This window comes from Globicephala melas, chromosome 1 (genome assembly GCF_963455315.2).
Source record: "Globicephala melas chromosome 1, mGloMel1.2, whole genome shotgun sequence".
Classification (NCBI taxonomy): Eukaryota; Metazoa; Chordata; class Mammalia; order Artiodactyla; family Delphinidae; genus Globicephala; species Globicephala melas.
In genome coordinates this window covers 123518447-123542872 of record NC_083314.1, presented here as the reverse complement: position 1 = coordinate 123542872, position 24426 = coordinate 123518447, and the positions used below count along the sequence as shown (strand labels likewise).

Below are 24426 nucleotides of genomic sequence, written 5' to 3'. Positions count from 1 at the left end.
TTTACCTACAAATCCCTGCTTCCCGAAGGACCGCAAGCAAGTTCCCCTGAAGCCACACTGTTCAGAACACTCATCTGTGGCTCATTCTGAGAGTTAGAAGGAGACCCTCCTTAGAGGCCGAGCTCTGCAGCAGCACAGCCTCTGTTTGTCAGAGACAGAGCCTACTCACCTGCTCTCATGGAGCTGCCCGCTTCCGACGCTGCTCTGTTTAATACGGAAAACTTATTTGTTGATAAAGCCCAGCTCTCCTCTCAGCTGTTATTTTTAAGCTCAGCCCTCCTCTGCTCTACACGTGTACACCTACTTTGGGGTCTTTTAACAGGAAACTTGGCACATAATCAATGGTGTTTGTCACGCCGAACTCAGAGATTTTTCTTCTTTTACTTGTATTTCATATATTTCAATTCTTATTCCATGCTCTCTCTGGCCTTTTCTTTTTCCCTATTAATGTCTAGGAATTAATTTTAACATGCAGAGATAGAGGGTTTATCACAGGCCTTTTGTGTCTCAGTGTTAAATAGATGCTCAGAAGGCCCATGGCACATTCCCGAAGAGTTGGTACTGGATCTGCTCTCTTAAAAGTGGGTGAGAAGAGTCCTATGACACTTTTGGGTACAAGTGAGTCTGGGTCGTCTGTAGTTGGTGCCCTTAGCATCTATGTCTCTGTATTTAACATGGGCTTGGGTCTTCAGAGATCAGGGAAAATGAAGTAAGTGAGGCAGGAAAATGAACAGTTATTAGGAAGTCCAGTAGTGACCTTGACAGAAAACAAAGCTCTTCAAATTCTTCCTTTATAAACAGATCATTTAATAATTTATAATATCCTTTCAAATTCTAAAATATTGCTTGCTATATCTCTTGTTTGTCCTAAGTCCCCCAAGTTTTTGCTTTCATATTATTTTCTGTGTTTTGTTTTGGTAGACTTATGTTCTCTCCTCAATGTAAATAAATGCCCAGTGCCTTTCAGGGTTTACATACAAAGTGGGGTTTGCATATGAAACTTAGAGGTTTTAGTATTATTAAAAATCACTGTGTTCGGAAAAGTGACTAGGAAGCAGTATTGAGATGATAGTGGGAGCAACAAAAGCTGGAAACTTTTTTGATGCTTTTGGTTTTGTGGTTTTATTTTGGTAATCAGGCCAGCTAATTATTACTTTTCTAACTCTTTGATGTCACATATCTTTGCCATTTTCATCCTTCCTCAAAATCCTGACCATGTGCTTTGTGGGAGAAAAGTTCCCCCACTGTCCTGCGACTGCACCCCCCCAAACACAGGTTTTACAACCAAATGTCTGAAGCCAAAACCCCCTGTTCATCCAGGGTCCCAGTGCATTAGAAAAATGTTAGATCCTGTGAAGGAAACATAGTGAATATGATGTTTTCCAATATTCCCTTTTTCAATTTTAAATTAAAATAAAACAAATGATATGTAATGAATGCATAGCTGTTGATGTCTGTGATATCGATTGTCCCTTTGTCATTCAAAAATGTTCCATTTTGCAGTTTGTGTACCTAAGATTCCTCATAAGATTACGCTCTGTTAAGAAGAATAAGCAATAACTTTAGCGTAGAAATGGAACTCATACTTGATTGTTGATTCTAGGGCACTATTTCGAAGAAACGTCACAGTCAATAGTGTGTGTGTGTGTGTGTGTGTGTGTGTGTGTGTGTGTGTGTGTGTGTGGTTAGATTTATTCAGGCATTATCACTGCTCCACTCGCGTTTCATGGTGCTGAGCAAATAGTAAGTGAAGAAGAGTATGGAGTTTTTTCACATTACCCTCAATAAATGGGTTTAACCACAACATAAATCTTATAATCCACCTCTTCAATCCCACTGGCAATGGGACAAATCCAGTAGTTTTAGAAGTAAGCCTTCAAATATACTTCTACTGACAGACTGGAGTTTGTTTTAAGAAAAGTCAAGGTTTTGCAATCCTTTGCATTTATTGGAGTTTTCTGTTTCCATGGTTTCTGAGAGTTCACTGAAATTAGGCTTTCAGTGTTTAGAAGTTCATGATATGAGACTTTGGTTAATTCCTTCTCTCTTACCTAGATTATGTTCAAGATTAGCATATTGTTATTCCTGAATGAGCTTGGGGGAGCTATCGTTCTGTCAACATGTTTCTTCTCCTGCATGCCTTTTCCAAAGGACCAGGGCAGTCTGTATGAAGCCAAACTAGGGTCACTTTTCGGCAGCATGGAAAAATAAAATTACAGTTCTTATTTTTAGTGAAGAACTACCTTCAAAAGATTAATAGAGAAATCCAGGCTTAGGCTTCTCTGGCCTTTGGCAAGGAGGGTGCCCTGATGAAATAAAATCTTAAAAATGAGTTTCAGAGGCTTCACACTTCCTGCAGAAGGACAACAACAAAATTTTCTTTTCGTGGTAGGCATCCTGGAATAGTTTATGTTGAGCCCCAAGGTACAAAGGATGTATCAAGAATATACGTAGGGGCTTCCCTGGTGGCGCAGTGGTTGAGAGTCCACCTGCCGATGCAGGGGACACGGGTTCGTGCCCCGGTCTGGGAAGATCCCACACGCCGTGGCTGGGCCTGTGAGCCATGGCCGCTGAGCCTGCGTGTCGGGAGCCTGTGCTCCGCAACGGGAGAGGCCACAGCAGTGAGAGGCCCCCGTACCGCAAAAAAGAAAAAAAAAAGAATATACGTAGAGGCTTTATTTAGCTATGAAGCAGAGTATGTGATTTCTGATGTTACTATACAATTGTTACCAGGTTTCTACATGCAGCCAAAATTGTGGAACCCTCAAGTTGTTGCTGAGGGTCCCATTACCACATAAACATAACATAATAAGTAAATATCAATAAGTTCTCTGAACCCAAATATGCTATCTCCATTATCTGGGGCTCAAACCCAAGACCTCCAGCAGTTACCCCTCATGAAGATAATGAGTTTTTGATTAACTGTTGTTACCTAATGAAGTAGGAAGCAGAGATGATAGAAAAAAGTCAGAGGCAGAAAGATACCAAAAAGAAGAGACTATGAGAATATGTGTAGACGACAAGGCGCTAACTAGATGATTTGGAAATATTTTTTAGGAAAGGGTACAGAGCTCCAAAGCAAGTAGATGTGAGTTGCACTGCATTTCAAGGGTCTAGCTAACACCTTAGATTATACTTGAAACAAATTGGAAGCAGTTCAGAGTATGGGGGTCACATACTCAGAGGTAAAGAAGCCACATTGAGTTTGGCAGTGGCAGTTGCTCAAGGATGACTGGAGAGGAGAGAATAATGTGGTTGCCTATGCTGGAGGTCAAGAAGGCAGTGCTCCCCAGAGAGGGGTCTTAGGCAGGAAGAGAGTCCCAAGTGATCACATAGCACTACCACCCCACCAGCAAAATGTGGCAGCAGGCAGATCCAGGGCCCCTCAGCCTCAGGTCTGAGTGATTGCTTGTCAGGCACATGTGTTTGTAAACTAATGACTTTCACAGTGTGATGAGATTGAAAATGAAGCCTAATTGCTTCCACTGATTTAACCCTTGGAATGCTTCCAGGCATGCCGATAGCCATGTGTCTTTAATCATGTGAGTTAATCACCATCAGGCATATAACAGAAAACAGTGGCTTATAGGAAGTCTGGGAAGCATTGCTGTTCTGTTACTAGATTTACAGTTTAGGGGCTGTCATCTCTTCAAATAAGGACACTGAGAGGTTAGCCATGCAAACTAGTGTTCGTTAGTAGCCACTGACATAGGCAATTACGTGGTTGTATAATTCAGAAAAAAATGAATTAATATTTATGTGATTTTTTTAAGTGGCTTAAAAAAACTCTTAATGGCAGTGGAGTGAGAGTTGCAAGTCACCTTGATCCTTCTAAGGCCACCATGAACTTCGGTCTTGCTCTGGAAGAAAGTCAGAATTGGAAAAATCGTCTCATAAACAGGCCAGTCTGATTAATAGTGACAATTAGTACTGGACTATAGTGCATAGCCAACTGATTATGAATCATTTGAGCACTTTAGGTAAATTTTCAATACAGGCAATTAAAATGAAAAGACTCATGCTTACATAATGACTTCATTAAATTAATTCAGTTCTGAGGTTGGAGAAAATTTTCTTTTGTCACAAGGAACCAGCAGAATTTAATTTCCATTCACTTTTGTTTAAAAGAAAACTGGAGAAAACACTTAAAAGATATAAACACACACACACACACACACACACACACACACACACACACACACACCCCACATTGAAAACAGCTTGCTCTTTTTCTGAAAATGAACTGTTATTACTGTGGAAGAAAGAAGTGAAGGTCAGAGCATGGGTTGTATTCACATCACTTATTTGAATGAAGTAAATCTTTCCCTCAGTTACATTCTGTATTCTGCTAAGTGCATGCATTGTTGAGGTTAAAAGAACTTTACTGTGGAGTGATCTGTAAGGGACAGACACTTCAAAAAAGATAAATACTCAGTTCTGTTACATAAACAATTGACCCAAATCATTTGCTTCATGATGAAAGACGAAGCTGGAGCCAAGTCCAAATACTGCAGTATCAATGCAGTCAGGGAACCAAAGATTCTTTTAGGTGAAATGCAGTCATTCAATCAAGCAGCAGTAGTATTGTACATTTAGACAATGAGAAAGGAAGGAGAAGAGATCTAGGGCTAAAAGTGAGTTGAAATATTCCATAGTAAAGTCAGTTTCTTTTTTTAAAAAAACTTTTTATTTTATATTGGAGTACAGTTGATTATCAATGTTGTGTTAGTTTCAGGTGTACAAAAAATTGATTCAGTTATACATATACATGTATCTATTCGTTTTCAAATTCTTTTCCCAATTAGGCTGTTACAGAATATTGAGCAGAGTTCCCTATACTATACAGTAGGCCCTTATCAGTTATCTGTTTTAAATACAGCATTGTGTATATGTCAATCCCAAGCTCCCTAACAATCCCTCCCCCCACCCTTCCGCCCTGGTAACCATAAGTTCATTCTCTAAGTCTGTGGGTTTTGATTCAGGAAATCACTTCAGTTTCAAGACTCATCACTTAATACCCAACATGTACACGGCTGTATGGTTTACAAAGCACATTTGCCTTTAAGTCATTACAAACACTCCGTAAGCTAGGTCCTATGTTTATTAACAACAACCAATACTGGGATTTCTGTGGTGGCACAGTGGTTAAGAATCCTCCTGCCAGTGCAGGGACATGGGTTTGAGCCCTGGTCCGGGAAGATCCCACATGCTGTGGAGCAACTAAGCCCGTGCACCACAACTACTGAGCCTGTGCTCTAGAGCCCACACGCCACAACTACTGAAGCCCACGCTCCTAGAGCCCGTGCTCCGCAACAAGAGAAGCCACCGCAATGAGAAGCCTGCACACTGCAACCAAGAGTAGCCCCTGCTTGCCTCAACTAGAGAAAGCCCGCATGCAGCGAGGACCCAATGCAGCCAAAAATAAATAAATAAATTTATTTTTTTAGAAAACCTATTTAGCAGTTCACAGTTTACAAAATTCCATGTGTTATCTCTTTTAATATCCTTCATTCCCCTCACAATTTTTAAAGATAGGAAAGGAAGACTTGAAAAGTTCAAGTATTATGATTTAATCACAGGACTAGAAACAGCAAAAACCAGGTATCCTGAATATGGGTCCTTGTCCTACCTACTACCTCTTATCCCTCCTATTCTTAAGACTCTTTCTTCTCCTTTGTTAATGATCTTTTTCAGAATTAATTCTTACATTCTCTGGATTCTTCTCTAGGTCTTTCACAGTGAAAACCACTTTAAATTCTAGCTTGTGATGATAATGTCTCTCCCTTTTAGTTTGCATTGCATTCCCAATCAGACTGCATTCTCTTTGAAGGCAGACACTGCAGTTTCTAGCCCAAAACTAGACCTTCACAGCAGGAAGAGTAAAGCTGAGCAGTGCTCACAGGGGTGACCATGATTGCAGCTTATCATTTCTCCTACAACACAGGATGACCCAGGGCAGCAAGAAAGCCATTTCAGCTGCTGACACTGCCAGGTTGACCCGGCACACTTGTCAGCCAAACAGCTTGCTTCTGAACATAAGCCTCACTTGTAACAACAAAATCACAAGTTAGCAAATAACATGGGCTTTTAAAATCATACTCACTTAGATTAAGTCCAAGTGTTAAATCCAGAAATGCCAAAAAATCGCTGTAAGAATTAAGGACCAGTTGACCTTTATCTGCTTAACTTCCTTTAATGGTTTTACCAAACTCCCTGCTATCTGGAGAGCACTCCTCAGTGACACTTCGCCCTTAACCACGTGTCTGGAGAGTTTAGAAGGCAAGCAGCGTGTGCTGGTGGGCGTGGGCGCTGTTGTGTGTACAGATTGGTGTATTATAGTAGCTGTTCTCTGCCTTCCTCTCGGGGTAGTCTATCTGATCTCCTGCCCCTTACCTCCCCTGGATTCCTTTCCCAGGTGGTAGGATTGGGGCTAAGGTGCTAGTGCCAGCAGTTACTGACAGGTTTCTTTATCAAATTCAAATTAAAAGGGTCTGACTCAACTGTTTCCACCAAATGTGACCATGTGCGTGAAGGTGCTCTGTAAAGCATCAGATATAACAGCAGACTCCCACTCCCCAGAACCTTCCACAAAAGCAAAGAAATAAAAATGAACCTCCCAAATGGTCTTCTGGGGGAGACGAAGTCTCAGAATTCCCATCGCCTTTCTTTTATTTCTCTCTTTTGATCCTGATGATAGCTTCCAAGCCACTGACTCTCCTCATATGCCTGGCTTATTTCCCAGGTCGGATTGCAAGTACCCGTTCACAGTGACTGTGCTTCATTCCTGTGTATGACACATTAATCATACTCTGGGAGGGAGGAAGGTTAGTCTTTGCCTGCTGTGTCTTGGTGGTACAGAGGTGTACTAGATTACTTTCCATGTAGCTTGTTACTTCAGTCTTATGACCTTACAGTCATATACTGAACACAGGTATTTTAGACACTAGTTGGTAGACCATTCTTCACCCAAGCAAAATTTCTGGAATATCTGTCCAGAAATCCAGGCTTAGCAGTTTGGGCTCCTCAGGGCCCATCCAGACGATGCAAGGGTCAGCTTCTCCTAAAAAGGGCAGACTTTGGAGACTGAAATTTGACTGCTGGATTCACCTCTTACCAGCTATGATACTGGCCATCTTACATAACCGCTCTGAGCCTCCATTATCCATCTGTAGAAGACGTATGCTAATACCAACCACAAAGTGGCTCCAGGAGGAACATAAAAATCTTGAAAGCACCGGCGTGTGCCCACAGGAGGCTCTCACGCAATATTTAATCCCTTCTCTCTTTACTACCACCCTTTCTGTTACTGTCACATGACTCCCACAACTTCCACTATTCTCACCCTTCTCAAAACTTGCAGTTCACGACATATCTCAGTAATAAACCCTTGAGCTCATCACTAATAATTATCACACCACTTCTATTATCCCAGCTCCCAGGTCAGCCCTTTCCCTAGGAACCCTCCGCTCCAATGCCAGTGACCTGTCAGATTACCTCTCTGACTCTGATATGACACCCATCAGGAGGCATTTGTGCTGTCACTAATTAGCACAGATTCCATCAACTTCATCCTTACTTGTCCCCCTCCATTTGCTTCACTCTAGATAGGAAGTATGGCTTAGCACTAAACTAAAAAATTAATGGGTGAATCTTAGAGGTAGTTCTAAAAATTAGTTTTCTTTGTTACTGAGCATTTAAAGAAGAAATGGACAGATCCAAAAGACTATCTTGAGGTGAAGAGAACATTTCATTTTATTCCAGCACTTCCCAAAGTGCTCTCATTCTGCAATGACATTTTCACAGCATCCTTTTTGACATTTGGCCCCATTTGCTGCTATGAACTCACATTGTCCTTATGTTCCTAAATTGTCCCTACATCTTTGTTTTGTTTAATTTGCTATTGTTTGTTAAGGACAAAAGAGTTCACTTTGAATGTTATTTCAGTTTAGTATAAATAATAGCTATTTATCTGGTGAGTCCAATCTTGCCAAGCACAAAAATGACTTTAGTCAAGTTCCTTAGCCTCCCAAGTCAGCCACTATACTTTTCATAAAAAATTCACAGGATTTTTAGTAAGACAGCCATTTCAATTTGGATATGTTATTGCTTTCTGCTTAAGTATTCCAAACTGGAAAAGTTGAAGATGATCCTAAGTTTTCCTTTTTTTTGCGGTACGCGGGCCTCTCACTGTTGTGGCCTCTCCCGTTGTGGAGCACAGGATCCGGACGCGCAGGCTCAGCGGCCATGGCTCACAGGTCCAGCCGTTCCGCGGCATGTGGGATCCTCCTGGACCGGGGCACGAACCCGTGTCCCCTGCATTGGCAGGCGGACTCTCAACCACTGCGCCACCAGGGAAGCCCGATCCTAAGTTTTTTGTTCCCTTTTTTTCTCTATATCTAAGTTGTCCCAAGATCTAAACACTTCTTTCAAATATTTTGATGGATTCATCCTATTTTGTTTTGTTTTGTTTTGTTCTCCACTTTACCTTATTACTTTTGTCTTTCAGTACCTCAAATTATTTTTGAACACTAGTCCCTTGCTTTTAGAGCATTGCACCCTATGTATAAAAACCTGCTAGCTTTTTGTGTCAAGCCTGGAATTCCCTCCCTGGCTTTCAAATTCCCTTGTAATCCAACACCACCTCCACTCAGTTTCCCCCCATGACACTCCAGCATGTAGTCTCCAATTTAGTAAGTACATCCTTCTTTTACTCCTCTTACAGACTACACACATTCCCAACTCTTGGCCTTTACCAAGATTTTCCCTGACCTACACTTCTTTCCCCCTTTGTCTCAGCCTCATTTCCTCCTCACTGCATTGTAAGCTCATAAGCTCTTTGCCTGTCTTGGTCACCACTATATCCCAGTGTATAGGAAATTTCCTGGCGCATGATCAGCTCTCAGCCGATATTTGTAGACTGTTCCTTGAGGCCCACTTCAAAGCTAATTTCCTTTTTTTTTTTTTTTTTTTTTTTTTTGTGGTACGCGGGCCTCTCACTGTTGTGGCCTCTCCCGTTGCGGAGCACAGGCTCCGGACGCACAGGCTCAGCGGCCATGGCTCACGGGCCCAGCTGCAGCATGTGCGATTTTCCCGGACTGGAGCATGAACCTGTGTCCCCTGCATCGGCAGGCAGATTCTCAACCACTGCGCCACCAGGGAAGCCCAAAGCTAATTTCTTTTATAACTCCACTGTTTTCTTTGAATTCTTATGTTACCCACACTCATCTAAGCTTTCGTGAGCTGAATTTAAGGTCTTTGAGGATGGAATCTATAATGTTCATCACTTTGCATCTCTCATAGTGTCCTTTTTTAAAAACAACATATAGTTATTCTTTTACATTTGTGGAAGTCAGAGGATCAAAATTAGTTTTCCTGGGCTAAACTCAAGGAATCATCAGAGACAGTGCTTTCTACAGGCTCTAGAGGCGAATCAGTTTCTTGCTTCTTCCAGCTTCCAGAAGCTGTGGCATTCCTTGGCTTCTGGATGATTTGCTTTAGTTGCTGCCTCCATCATCACATTGCTTTATGATTGCTAAATCAGTCCAATGTTAGCATATATTTATATGCTTTTATCTTGATCTCTCCTTGCTGGGAAACCCAAGCAAAAGCAACCGTTGTTATTTGAAAGCCACTGGAGAAATAAGAAGAACAGCTAAAAAAAAAAAAAGACCTTGAGTTATCCTTCTTTGTATGTTTTATTGTTATTCTTCTCTCAAGGTTCAGGTCATCAAAGAAGTGGTGTTAAAAAGGCTGAGTTTCTAAGGCAAAGTCAAGTTAGCAAGGGTAATTAACATTGCTATTGAGTTTGTGTTATCCTAAAATTCAGTTAGTTATCTAAGGTTTTGACTTAAACCGTAGATATATGAAAAATCTCTGTAGGGAATATCCTACAAACTTGACACTTTTCAAAAAAACTTTATTAGCGTAGAGTTAATTTACAATGTTGTGTTAATTTCAGGCATACAGCAATGTGAATCAGTTATACATATGCATATATCCACTCTTCTTTAGATTCTTTTCCCATATAGGCCATTAGAGAGTATTGAGTAGAGTTCCATGTGCTACACAGTAGGTCCTTATTAGTTATCTTCTTTATATGTAGTAGTGTGTATATGTCAATCCCAATCTCCCAATTTGTCCCTCCCCACCTCTTATGCCCAGGTAAATATGTTTTTTTTCTACATTTGTAACTCTATTTCTATTTTGTAGATAAGTTCATTTGTACCTTTTTTCTTAGATTCCACATATAAGCGATACCGTATGATATTTGTCTTTCTTTGTCTGACTTATTTCACGCAGTATGACAATCTGTTGTTCCATCCATGGTGTTGCAAATGGCGTTATTTTGTTCCTATTTATAGCTGAGTAATATTCCACTGTATATATGTAGCACATCTTCTTTATCCGTTCCTTTGTTGATGGACATTTATGTTGCTTCCATGTCCTGGCTATTGTAAATAGTGCTGCAATGAACATTGGGATGCATGTTTCTTTTCAAATTATGGTTTCTTCCAGATATATGCCCAGGAGTGGGATTGCTGGATCATATGGTAGCTCTATTTTTAGTTTTTAGGTTTTTGTTTAAATATCTTTATTAGAGTATAATTGCTTTAAAATGGTGTGTTAGTTTCTGCTTTATAACAAAGTGAATCAGTTGTACATATACATATATCCCCATATCCCCTCCCTCTTGTGTCTCTCTCTCACCCTCCCTATCCCACCCCTCTAGGTGGTCACAAAGCACCAAGCTGATCTCCCTGTGCTCTGTGGCTGCTTCCCACTAACTATCTATTTTACATTTGGTAGTGTATATATGTCCATGCCACTCTCTCACTTTGTCCCAGCTTACCCTTCCCCCTCCCCATGTCCTCAAGTCCATTCTCTAGTAGGTCTGCATCTTTATTCCCATCTTGCCCCTAGGTTCTTCATGACCACTTTTTTTTTTTTTTTAGATTCCATATATATGTGTTAGCATATGGTATTTGTTTTTCTCTTTCTGACTTACTTCACTCTGTATGGCAGACTCTAGGTCCATCCACCTCACTCCAAATAACTCAATTTTGTTTCTTTTTATGGCTGAGTGATATTTCATTGTATATATATGCCACATCTTCTTTATCCATTCATCTGTCGATGGACACTTAGGTTGCTTCCATGTCCTGGCTATTGTAAATAGAGCTGCAATGAACATTGTGGTACATGACTCTTTTTGAATTATGGTTTTCTCAGGGTATATGCCCAGTAGTGGGATTGCTGGGTTGTATGGTAGTTCTATTTGTAGTTTTTTAAGGAACCTCCATACTGTTCTCCATCCTAGCTGTATCAATTTACATTCCCACCAACAGTGCAAGAGTGTTCCCTTTTCTCCACACCCTCTCCAGCACTTATTGTTTGTAGATTTTTTGATGATGGCCATTCTGACCGGTGTGAGATGATATCTCATTGTAGCTTTGATTTGCATTTCTCTAATGATTAATGATGTTGAGCATTCTTTCATGTGTTTGTTGGCAGTCTGTATATCTTCTTTGGAGAAATGTCTGTCTAGGTCTTCTGCCCATTTTTGGATTGGGTTGTTTGTTTTTTTGATATTGACCTGCATGAGCTGCTTATAAATTTTGGAAATTAATGCTTTGTCAGTTGCTTCATTTGCAAATATTTTCTCCCATTCTGAGGGTTGCCTTTTCATCTTATTTATGGTTTCCTTTGCTGTGCAAAATCTTTTAAGCTTCATTAGGTCTCATTTGTTTATTTTTGTTTTCATTTCCATTTCTCTAGGAGGTGGGTCAAAAAGGATATTGCTGTGATTTATTTTTTAAGGAACCTCCATGCTGTTCTCCGTAGTGGCTGTACCAATATACATTCCCACCAACAGTGTGTCTTGATAATGTGGAGAAAGTAAATAGCATGCTTTGGGGAAAGGTCCATAATATGACACAAGAATAATTCATAAAATTCACTGATCACCTACTATTTGCCAGGCACTTTTCTAAAATCTGAAATGCTGGCCTAGATGAAGTGGATTCTATATCTTCTCTGCCACTAGCTACTTATATAATGTCTGTTGATACACTTAAATTCTCTGAGCTTTGTACTCCTCCTCTGGAGCTAAGAGGGTTAAACTAGGTTAGTTCTAATTTATCTTCCAATCATATGAGTCTATGAATTTTAAATATTTATAGAATGATGAATGATATTCAATAAGTACTTGCTGATTAACTAATGTAATCTTTACCCTTCCAAACTTGTGACTTTCTATTTTAAGTTTCTTTTATTTGTTCAAGAAATGGTTATTGAGTACTCCAATGTGATAAGGAGTATAAGCAGTGTGCCAAAAATAAGCACATGCTAAAAATGTTGGAGATACAACAGTGAGCATAATCCCTGCATCCTGAGACATCCTGCCTCTCTCATACCAGGAAGCACTGGGCAGCCCAGTGACCAAATTCACTTGTTTCTTTTGCTAGAAGAGTAAAATTTTGCTAAACATTTCACTACCCCAACTCCAGTTAGCTGGTATTGTCATCCTTATTCTTGTTAACATAAAATATTTACTTTAGAGAAATTTAAACAAACAAATGAATAAACAAAATATTTCCTAGACATGTAACTTATTTGGGGGCTTCTCTACATGCATAGTTTTAAGCTATTGCCTCAAGGACTGCTATTTTTGGAAAAGGTGAAGCTTAAGTAGGGGTTCTGTGAGCCTTTCCCTGTGTTTAACTAAGGCAGCTCCATTTACAAATCTGTTTTCTATATTGAGAATATGCTGCTAGTTGTTTTGATAACCATTGTTCTAGATAATTAATTTGAATCAAAATTAAATTAATAGATAGGGTACTATACATATAATCATTTAATTTGACTGGTGATTCATGTTCAGCATGTGTTTTAATGATATCTATGAAATGTAACACTCATTATCCTTTGATAGGCTAAGGGATTGTGGTACAGGAAGTCACCTAAATCCTTCAAGGAATCTAGTGGTACAGCATTTTGATGCATTCTTCTTGCTGCCTTTGAACTTCCAGAGAGTTCCTGATGCTGTAGAGTTCTTTATCATGATAGTGTCATTCTCATAGCATGTATTAATTGGTAATTTACAGCTAAAGAGAACATATTGGGGTTTTTGTTTCAACACCCTATATTACTTCTACACTGAGCTCTTCCAAGCACAAAAAATCTTGAACACATTCTAGATTTTTGGTAGTTGAAAAGAGGATTAAGTGTATACCATAAAAGTAAAATTCATTTATGATACAAGAGAAGTTCAAAACTAACTTTCTTATAAAGCTCAACTCAGCACCTGGAAGCACTTATATAAATGGTTCAATATCATACTGGACTTATTTGGGACTAGAAAATAATAAAATTTTCCTTTTTTGATCATGAAGCAAAACAATTAAGTATAGAGCAGATAAATTAATATAGTATGGCCTATGTGCACTAAAAGAAACCCAGTAGGAGATCTCCTAATGCTGAAATGACTCATTTAGAAACCAAATGTGAAATAAGCATAAAAAAAGGCATTCAGTAAGAAACACTCAAAGGCAATCTTGGGTCACAATACATTTGTCCATAAGATATCCCACAATTCAGTTCACCAATATGTGGGAGGAATGACCTCTCTTTGGACTGCCCCAGCCTTGATTTACTTCTTGAAAAAGACAGCCTTGATCTAGCTTGAATTCTGGTTTGGAAAGGAGACTTTGAAGACCTTTATATGTTTTCCTCTCCAAGACCTTAAAAAGTAGATTAGCCGGCCTCATTTCTCAGGCCTTAAAAACACTTCTTTGTCCTGGGATTCTAGCTAGAACATAATGACCAAGACATTGTCTGTAAAGAGTCCTTTTCCTATTCATGTCAGGTGCTGCCTTGAACTGTCCTTATAAGCCTAGGGTTCTAGCAAGCTTATTCCCTTGCTCTGACTCTGATATGCTCACAGGTACATTTTACTATTGCCTGTAGCCAGATTTTGTTAACAAATGAACATCAAAGAGCTGAAAAACTGATCTTCAGCTAATGGGTCTTTTTGACATGTTTAGAAGGTTTATCTAAAGTAGAACACTTTGTATACTTTCAAAGTCAGATATAAAATGACCACATTTTATAAACATTCCTTTCAGATTAGCAAAACTAAGAAAACCAGAGTCACTAATCTGAGATGTCTGTTAGCCTTTTGGGAGTCATTTATCCTCTGGGGTAAACAAGTGATGATTAGCATCCTCTTCATTGAGAGGCCATTCAGATTAGGAAATAGTATACTCAATATCTACTTTTTTTTCTTTTACAGTCACAATATTCTTCTCTATGAGGATGGGCATGCTGTGGTGGCAGATTTTGGAGGTGAGATTTCCATGAATAATGCCCAAAGTGGCATCCGTTTCTTTCTCCATTACTCATTGGTGCTGATATTATATGATGAATCTGAAAATGGATTTCACACTGACAGCTATACTTCTCTAAGTCATTCATATTTCAATGAATTTTAAAAGTATATCATTTATTTCGGTTTTTCCTCTTTCATATTCTCAGCTAAAAGAAAGGAAGTGAAAATTTAAATAAGTTAGAGGTTTCTTGGCATTTCAAACTTTTAGCTGTAATCTTTGACCTTGGTTTTTTTTTTTTTTGCGGTACGCGGGCCTCTCACTGTTGTGGCCTCTCCCGTTGCGGAGCACAGGCTCCGGATGCGCAGTCTCAGCGGCCATGGCTCATGGGCCCAGCCGCTACCGCAGCATGTGGGATTTTCCCGGACCGGGGCACGAACCCGTGTCCCCTGCATCGGCAGGCGGACTCTCAACCACTGCGCCACCAGGGAAGCCCCTGACCTTGGTTTTAAAATATTTCCTTTGACATTAATTTGTTTTCTGTTTCCCTCAGAATCAAGATTTCTGCAGTCTCTGGATGAAGACAACATGACAAAACAACCTGGGGTTTGTTGCTGTTCGTGTTCCCTATAATTATGAAACAATTGAAATGTGTAAACTCAGCATGAGAAGAAGGGAGGTGAAAGCAGCTTTAACTGGAAGAAATGTCATTCTCCCAAGGGCGGGATAATGTTTTATGTTTCTATTTTCAGTAAGCCCCCAAAAGAACTATTTCAAGGCTCTGTTAGAGAAATAGATTAGATATATATTTGGAAAATGTTACAGAAAAAATAACAGAATTTGTTTCAAATATAATCGAAAAGTACATGGCAGGCATGGATAATTGGCATTCATGTTTAGATCTCCTTATTAAGTGGTAGAGTTAACACTTAATAGGTAACCATAAAATCCATAGTTTACCCGTATCTACTAACAATTCATAGTTTTCCATTTTAACATTGTAAGGCAATAGGTGATATAGTCAAGCATTAATGTTTAAGAAAAATATAAATGCTAACATCTGAAGCAAGCATAATTGTACTCAAAATGTCTGCAATTAGGTTCATCATCTGCTTTCTCCCATCCCTTCCACACAAAGAAGTGCACTTTTCTTTCTGGACTAGCTGTGTTATTTAATTACCGAAGCTTGGGCTAATTTTCTGTTCCTTCCTTTTCCTGCTTCTGCTTACACACTGCTCCATCACTTTTTCTGTTTGTTTCTATTCCTTTTCTTTATTAAAGTTCATCCCAAACTCTCATTTACCACTGCCTCAGTTTGGGTCCTCTCCATCTTTTTTCTGGACCATTGCTCTAGGCTTCTAACTACAGTCCTCTCTTCCAGTTCATTCTTTGCAACATCAGCCAAGTGTTGTGTTCTGACAATTCACTTCTTCCTATAAACCATCGATGATGCTTAAAATGTTATACCCCCCCACCAGATGTGACCCCAAGGCTCCTCTGTGACCTCCTCTCCCACTAAACTTCTCTCAAGTCCCTTATGCCCCCGGCATACAAGCCATCTGGCTATTCCCCAAACATTTCATTCACTTTCACAGCCCTGTGACTCTGCCAGCATCATATTCTCTGCCCATGAAGCCCTTCACTGTACCCCACCTGGAGGAAGTCTACTCATCTTGCATGGCCCAGGAAATTGTATCCATTTTAAGTAACTTCCCTCCCATAAACTTCCTCCCCCCTTCTCCTCCCCACACACTTTTCTCTCTGTGCTTTTGTAGCACTTTGTTTGCACTGCTATGTAGTACTCTGACTCACCCAACAAACATTTATCAAGGACCTACAGTGTGTCAGGCATCGTGCAAAGGGCCAGGAATACAAAATGCAAATAAAAGCTTAGTCCTTGATCTCAAGTAACTCATTTTCTGTCGGAAAAAACATAGTAATAAGCAGATAAGATTGAAAGCAGTGGGGACGTTCAGTGACAGAGATGTGACAAAGCATCATGGGAGCTCAGGTGGAATGAATAGGGATAAATAAGTTCAGACAGAGTGAACAACAGCATGAACAAAGGCACAGGGGAGGATGAGAAACACCAGACCTCCTGGGGGACTTCAAATAGCTTGGCATTGTTGGCATGCTCTGTGTGAGGAAGACAAAATGAGAGATGAGTTAAGAGAGGAAGGGCAGGAACGACATCATGGACCATGTTGTATTGTAAGTAGGATTAAGCATGCTGGTTTCCCCAATTAAATTTCACTCATTCATTCAACAAGTATTTATGGAATACCTACTAGATGCCAGACATTCTAAGGAACTGGGGATATTGCAGTGAACAAAGTTCTTGTGTTTATGGAGCTAATATTCTAATAGAAGAAGATAAACGTTGAACAAATTAACAAAATATATACCAGACGGTGATGTGTTATGAAGAAAAAATAAAGCAGAGTATATGAATGGAGAGTGATAGAGGGAGCCATTTAGATGAGAGAAAGAGAAAGATAACGTTTGATAAGAGACCTATGGTGGAGTTATCCATGAGAGGAGAAGAGCAGTGTAGAAGGGGGAACAGTAATATCAGAGGTCCTGAGGCAGGAGAGTCCTTTGTGTGTTCAAGGCCAGAGTGACTGGAGTGGAGTAAACAAGGAGGAGAATGGTAGGAGATGAGAGGTGGGAAGAGTGAGTCCTTTATTGACAGGACAAACAGATCTCATCTAGTACCTTTGACATAGAGATAGCTAACTCAGTGGATCTCAACCATGGCTGCACATTGAAATCACTTTGGAAACTTTGTAAAAGCATCCTTACCTGAATCCAACCCCCAGCAATTCTGATCTCACTGGCCTGAGGTTGATCTTGGGTACATGTATCTTTTAAAAGTTCCCCTAGGTGATTCTAAAATGCAGCCAGTTGAGACTCTCTGACTAAATAACCTTTTGTCAAATGGAATTGAATTGAATTTCACCAATAGCAAGTAATATTCTTTTATCCTAGCAGTGGAGTCTTTAAGCACAGCACTACTCTAGATTTATTTTGAAGGTTATTTTCTTTCTTACTAGTTATGTGGCTTTATGTAAGTTTGCTAATTACTCTATTACCCTCCCCGTGAAAAAAATGGCCAGACTGTATGCCTACTCCCCCTTATGCAATGTTGTGACACAACACATAATATGCTATATAAATGGAGGCTATTTGGAATGTGAAAGCTCGTGTGGAAGAATTGCATATAAGCACCATAATCGAAATGAAGATATTCTTGGAAAGGTGCAATTATGCATGACTTCAAAATAATGTAGACACTTCAAAAGAATTATCAGCAGGCAACACTACACACAGAATTTCACTAGGAGTAATAAAAGAATACTGGTTTCTTTCAGTGGAAATACAAAGAAAGCAGGTATTTGGCAAAATCCATTGATACAGCTATGAAGCCATGGGGTTTTAGAGCTGGAAGGGGCTGCCTCCTCAGTCTTGCCCTTGAGGAATCTGAGGTCCAGGAAGCATAGGAGACTTTCCCAGAACTGCCCAAATAGTCTGCAGTAGAGCCAGAACTAGAATTTGCATCTCCTAACTCAAAATCTAGTCCTCTTTTTCCTAAACCACAAATAAACCAAATTTATGCATCCCAGAACGGAAACTTATATTTAAAAATTAAACGGAAACTTATATTTAAAAATTAAAAATACATAACTGCAAGTAAAAAGGGTGTAAATGATGCCGTGAAAACATGAGGGTAGACCTTTGTACAGGGAAACTCGTAACGTTTTATGGGCTTGCTTTCTGGAATATGGCGCGAACAGCATTCAGAAATAACACTGCTGGGAAACAAAGGAGATGTGACACACCTGATCCTGCCAGTGAGGAATCTGCTTCACACGAATATTCTGGGCACTACCCTCAGGCCGTTTCTCTCCTCAGTCATCAGGGCATTATTTATGGGTCTAATTTAGTGACTTCCTAAACTACAACCTGAAGCTCCAAAGGAGGGAAGCTTCCTCCCACAGTGCGTGACTCACCCCCAGGGAGGCATAGAGTTCTTAGATGAACCCATGGATGGCTATTCAGAAGCTTGTAAGGCTTCCAGGGGAAAGATGCTCAGAGTTACACAAAAAATTGCTGCTGCTGTGATCATCATTTCATGAGAGGCAGTGTTACTTGGTGATTAATATTGTTACAATATTTTGGAAAGAATTATGGATTTCATGATCTTCCAATGATAAAAAGAAAATGCCCTTTAAAAAACTAAACAGCAGCAGTAAACACACTGTTTTTGTATGAACGGGCCAGTTTATTGCGCACACTGAGGGCAGTATCGATGTTATTTTAAGTTTATATTTTTGAGAACTTCGAGAGAACACTTAACAAATCCTCACTAAGAAGAACACTATTCTACAGTAGAAGAACTAAGCACTTGGTAAATGACTTGTGGATGTTTCTTGACCCACAGAACCTCCGCTGGATGGCTCCTGAGGTGTTCACACAGTGTACACGCTACACCATCAAAGCTGACGTCTTCAGCTATGCTCTGTGTCTGTGGGAACTTCTCACCGGCGAAATTCCGTTTGCTCATCTCAAGCCAGGTAAGCCATGCCTCAATTAAAGTTTCTCTGAGGGAATTCCCTGGAGGTCCAGTGGTTAGGAGTTTGTGCTTTCACTGCCAAGGGTGTGGGTTCAATCCCTAGTCGGGGAACTAAGATCCTGCAAGACGCGGGGTGAGGCAAAAAAAAAAAAAAGAAGTTTCTCTGATTTCCAGAGTTCTGTGCATTTTCACAAATTCAAGAAACATTTTTTTCCCCAAAATGACTATTCTTGGTGGATTGGCAAGGTGAGAGGTAAGGAAACGGTCTCAAATTGTTTAAAGGTGTGGCCCAATCCAGAAAACTTAATGGCCTATAACTATGTGGTTTTAGATACAGGCACACAGAAGTGTAGGCATATTTTATTATTAAAGTTTAGGGCTTTGATGTATCTGTTGTTAATAAAACAAGCAAATGATAATGGCCATGTGGAATGTGGGTACAAATAATGTGAACAATGCAATATTTACTTTTTGAGATTAGATTTAGAAGTGCCTTTCTGATGTGCATATAAGAGTGAACTGAAAGTAGCAACACATAAAAATAACCTATCAGGACTGCTTTCTGCTTGTCTCACATTATACAAAAGAGAATTGTTTTTTCTAATTTTGTATTACATATTTAGATGCATTCTAAAAATGGAACTTTGTGAGTGAGGCTATAATTTTGTTGTTGATAATATACATTGATACTCTGTGTACATGTAGAAGGTAGAGGTAGGGAATCTAATCACAGGAAAAAATGTACAAATATTTGAGGTAAGTTTTATTTGCATCTCTCTCTCCATTTTATTTGGGTTGCTCTTGTAGATACAACAGCACTGTCTCACTGTTTACTTACTTGTATCCACTGTGAGTCTAAAAACTCCTTGACTTTGCATCCCCAGAACTTACCGTGCTTGAAAAGTTGTTTTCAAATTAAATCGTAAATAAATTTTAAATGAATTGTATTGTAAGCTTCTTAAGTGGCCACCCTATCACAATATATCAGATGGATCAAGTCAAAAGGGATGTTAGGGAAAGACATATCTTACAAATGTGGATGCTCACGAGTTCAAAGTCTTAACCAGGATCACAATATTTATTAGTACTCATGTGCAGAGCAAAAGCCATAACTCATATTGTCTATTCAAGGCATTTTCCCCCTAATAACCATATGGTCTTTAATTACACTCTGCATAGTATCTAACAAAGTACTTTTCACAAATTATATGCTCTTTATTTAATCGTCCTAATCTTTCTCTATATGCTTTTATGGTTTTAAATGATGAGATCTGGCCCTTATTATAGGGTGGATGAGAAGACTCTATTTAGAACGGGACCAAAATTGCTATTTGTAATGTCTTGCTCTGATATGCTGCTATCTCTCTACCTCTTAGAATTTGCTTTCTGGTAAGGCTTATGAGTATATGTTAAAAATCCACTATAATTCTAGACACATTGTAGTATTTTCACAAGAGAGAGATATGTCTCTCTTCCTCTCACCTCCTGTGTCAATCCATTCACATCCAATCCATTCCTGTGGATTTTACATCCTAAGGACATCTTGGATCTACCTACTACTTACCGTCATCTACCACCATCCTAGCTCAAGCCACCATCTTCATCATTTAAACTATTGCAATTGTCATTTTTAAAAATCAGGTTTAACTTATATAGTATAAGTTGTAGTATCACTTATGTAGCAAAATTTACCATTTTAGACTAACATTTCAATGAGTTTTAACAAATATATATTTAACAAATATATACAGTATAATCACAGCTACAATCATAATATAGAACATTTCTGTCACTCCAAAAAGCCCCCATGCATCTTTGGAATCAATTCACTTTTCCCACCTCCAGCCCCTAGCAACCACTGATCTGATTTATGTCCCTACAGGTTTGCCTTTTCCAGAATGTCATATAAATGGAGACATGTTAGTACATTTATTGGTAATTTATTCTTTTTCATTCCTGTGTAATATTCCATTGTGTTGATGTACCTCAATTTATTCATCCACTCCAAGTTGATGATCATTTGAGTTATTCTCACTTTAGGGCAATTATGAATATAATTGCCAAAACCGTTCAGGTTTTTGTGTGGATGTTTTCATTATTCTTGGATAAATACATAAGAGGTAATTACTAGATCTTATGGTAAGATTTTTTCCAAGGCATTTGTACCACTATGACTTCCCACCAGCAGTGTATGAGGATTTCAGTTGATCCACATCCTTGCCAGCACTTTTTTATTGTCTATTTAAAATAAAATATTAACCATTTGAGTAGGTATATAATGGTAAATAATTGTGGTATTATTTTATATTTCTCTAATAACTATTAATGTTGATAATCTTTTTGTGCATTTATCTGCTGCTCATATCTCTTTCTTTGGTGAAGTATTTGTGCAAATTATCTTATATACTAATGAGTTCTTAGATTCTAGGTAAAATCTTTCATCTGCTATGTGTTTTGCAAGTATTTTTCTCTAGTCTGTGATTTGCCTTTTCATATTCTTACCAATGTCTTTCAAAGAGCAAAACTTTTTAATTTCAAAGAAGTTTACCTTATCAAACTTTTAAATATTTTGTGAATCCTGTCTAAATTATTCTTGCCACACCCAAGATCACAAAGTTTTTCTCCTGTGTTTTCTCACAGGAATCTTGTAGGTTTAGATATTATATTTATAAGATTTATTAGAGTTATTTTTTTAACACTACAAGGTAAAAGTTGAGTTTGTTATCCTTTTGCTAATTTATTTGTTTATTTTTCAATATGGATACCAATTTTTCAGCATGATTTGTTTAAAAAACTTTCCTTTATCCATTAAGTTATTTTGGTGCTATTGTCAAAAATTAATTGACCACATATGTGTGGACTCTATTCTGTTCCATTGATATAAGTCTACCCTTATACCAATACTACAATACATTGATAAGTTATAGTAAATCTCAGAATCATTTACTATGAATCCTCCAACTTTGCTCTTCTTTGTTAAAATTGCTTTTGCTATTATAGGATTTTTGCTTTTCTGTATAAATTTTAGAACCAGCTTATCTATTTCTACAAAAAAAAAAAAAAAGCCTGTTTGAATTTTGATTGAAGTGCAGTGAATTTGTAGAGCAATTTGGGAAGAATTTACAACTTATGCATATTGAATCTTCCAACTGATAAACATAGTATGTCTCTCCCTTCATTTAGGTCTGATTTCTGTCATCAGCGTGTTTGTAGTTTTCATCATAGAAACCTTACACATATATTTTTTAAATTATTTCTATGAATTTTGTGTTTCTTGATGCTATTTTAAATGTTTTTTTAAATTTCAATGTATAATGTGTTTTGCTAGTATACAGACATGATTAATTTTTAAATAACAACCTAGTACCCTACAAATTTGCTAAATTAACTTATCAGTTCAAGTATCTTTCTTGTACATTCTTTGGGATTTTGCACATAGATGATTAGGGCATGTATAAATAAAGAAAATTTTATTTCTTTCTTTCAAATATGTGTGTATTTTAAATCTTTTTCTTGCTTTCTCACACAGGCAAGGACTTCTAGTACAATACTGAATAGAATTGGTGAGGTATATACCCGTATCTACATCTAAATTTTTATCTACCACCACTCTAGTTCAAACTGCCATCTTTATCACTTTAACTACTGCAATAGCTCTTTGATCATTCTCTCTTTATTCTTCTCTTCCTCTCCAATCTCTACACATCTACTAAAATGACATTTTAAAAACAAACCTGATTATGTGACCATTGCTTAAAATCATCTATGGCTTCCCATGTTCTTAGGATTAAATCTCAAAATTCTTACTATGTCCTGCAACACTCTACATGATTCAGTATCTCTGATCTTACTTGCACCATTTCACTTTCTATGCTCCAGCCACTCCAAACCTTCTTTCCTTGCTTCCTTGAATGTGTTGCATTTCCTCTGGCCTCTGGGCTCTTTCACAAGCTCAGTTTCTTTGGTAAGTGCAATTAATGATGACTCCACAGAGATTACTGTGAGGATCAAAAGAGATGATTTTGTGAACTTTGTCAATTGAAATCTCTCTGCAACTGTAAGATGAAAGATAAGGGCAAACTGTAATATAAGGTCGAGGCTTCCTATGATTCTGTGCTTGAGTGGAGTTCTCATTCTCCAGGGAGCCAATATAAAAACTTCAAAGTCACCATTAATTTTTCTCTTTCCTTCTTTTCTTTCTTCTTTCCTCCTTTTTGTCGTTCTTCCCTTCCTTCCTTCCTTTTCTTTTCACTTGTTTTCTTACTTTCAATCCCCCTTTCTAAATATCTTTCAAATCTATCCACTTATCTTGCTCTCCACTGCTACTTCCTTATTCCACAAGTAGAATCCTGCACAGTATCTTAAATGGTATCCTTGTCTCTAGTTTTGCTCACCATCTTTTTTTCACCAATTGCCATACTATAACTACATTTAGCTTTCTAAATACTCAAATTTGATTATCTGACTCCCCTTACTTAAAGTCTTCAATGTGTTTCCTTTGTTCTTAAGATTTAAAAAATTTCATAAAACAATCTACAAAGCCCCCATAGTTATGCTTCTTCTTTCCTCCCCAGGTCTACTGCCTGCCACTTGCAGCCTGTCCTCTATGTTCAGCCACAGGGAACTATTTCATTTCCCCAACATGACACATTTCCTCTCACTTCTGTGTCTTTGCACACGTTAGTTGTTTATCAGACACACTCCTCCCCACTTTTCATCATACTAACTCCAATTTACTTTTAGGCCTTAGTTTAAATATTACTTCTTCCAAAAATATCTTCCTTAATTCTTCACTATTCAGTTAAGTGCAGTGTCCTTGCAATTTTCTCTACTTTGTTACCCTTTGCTAATTATAAAATGAATAGTTCAAAAAGATAAAGATCCCCTCTCTCATGGGCCCTCAGGAATATATACTCTTTTTGGAGGGAGAATATTATATAATAAAACAGTTAAATATCTTGCCTAAGAATAACTTGAATCCAATATCTCAGATACTGGAATTTATAGTACTTTATTGGCAAAAGAAGTTGTTCATGATAGACACTGAATTTTTTAAAGTTGGACAGTTACCATGCATCAAGAACTGAGGCTGTTAATATCATCACAGTGGTTAGGCAGTCTAGCAAATGTTCAGCAATGAATTATGTGAAGGATCAGATTCAATATAAGCTACATATTAGCCATTTACAATGAGCAACAAATCCATGACTACAGTGTGGGACAGGATTATCAATTATGGGAGTAGCAACATTACACATGGCTTATCCTCCTGGATTTAACAGAATCCTATCTCCTGGGTGAAATATATAAATAGAATGCAAATATTAGCATTGACTCCTATGCAAGTGATGAGTATGCCTTCAGAAGAACTTGAAGTTAGGGTCTCTTTTACATAGTATATGTTCAAATTAACCTTATAATCTCAGGTTTAGAAAAAAATGAAAAAGTCATTACATGCACTGTCCCAAGGGTCACAAGATCAAATGCCTACAGGATCAGGGGAAGCAAGAAAACCCTTGATGCAGGATA

General features: G+C 38.5%; 1 protein-coding gene across 1 annotated transcript in view; it reads left to right on the top strand.

The window, feature by feature from the left end:
• Positions 1-24426, top strand: part of TNNI3K (TNNI3 interacting kinase) — a 297506-nt gene that overhangs the window by 181289 nt on the left and 91791 nt on the right. The window contains exons 20-22 of the mRNA XM_060304278.1: positions 14291-14343; positions 14878-14930; positions 18766-18898. Coding sequence (XP_060160261.1) covers positions 14291-14343; positions 14878-14930; positions 18766-18898 — 239 coding nt within the window. The remainder of the gene's footprint in view (positions 1-14290; positions 14344-14877; positions 14931-18765; positions 18899-24426) is intronic.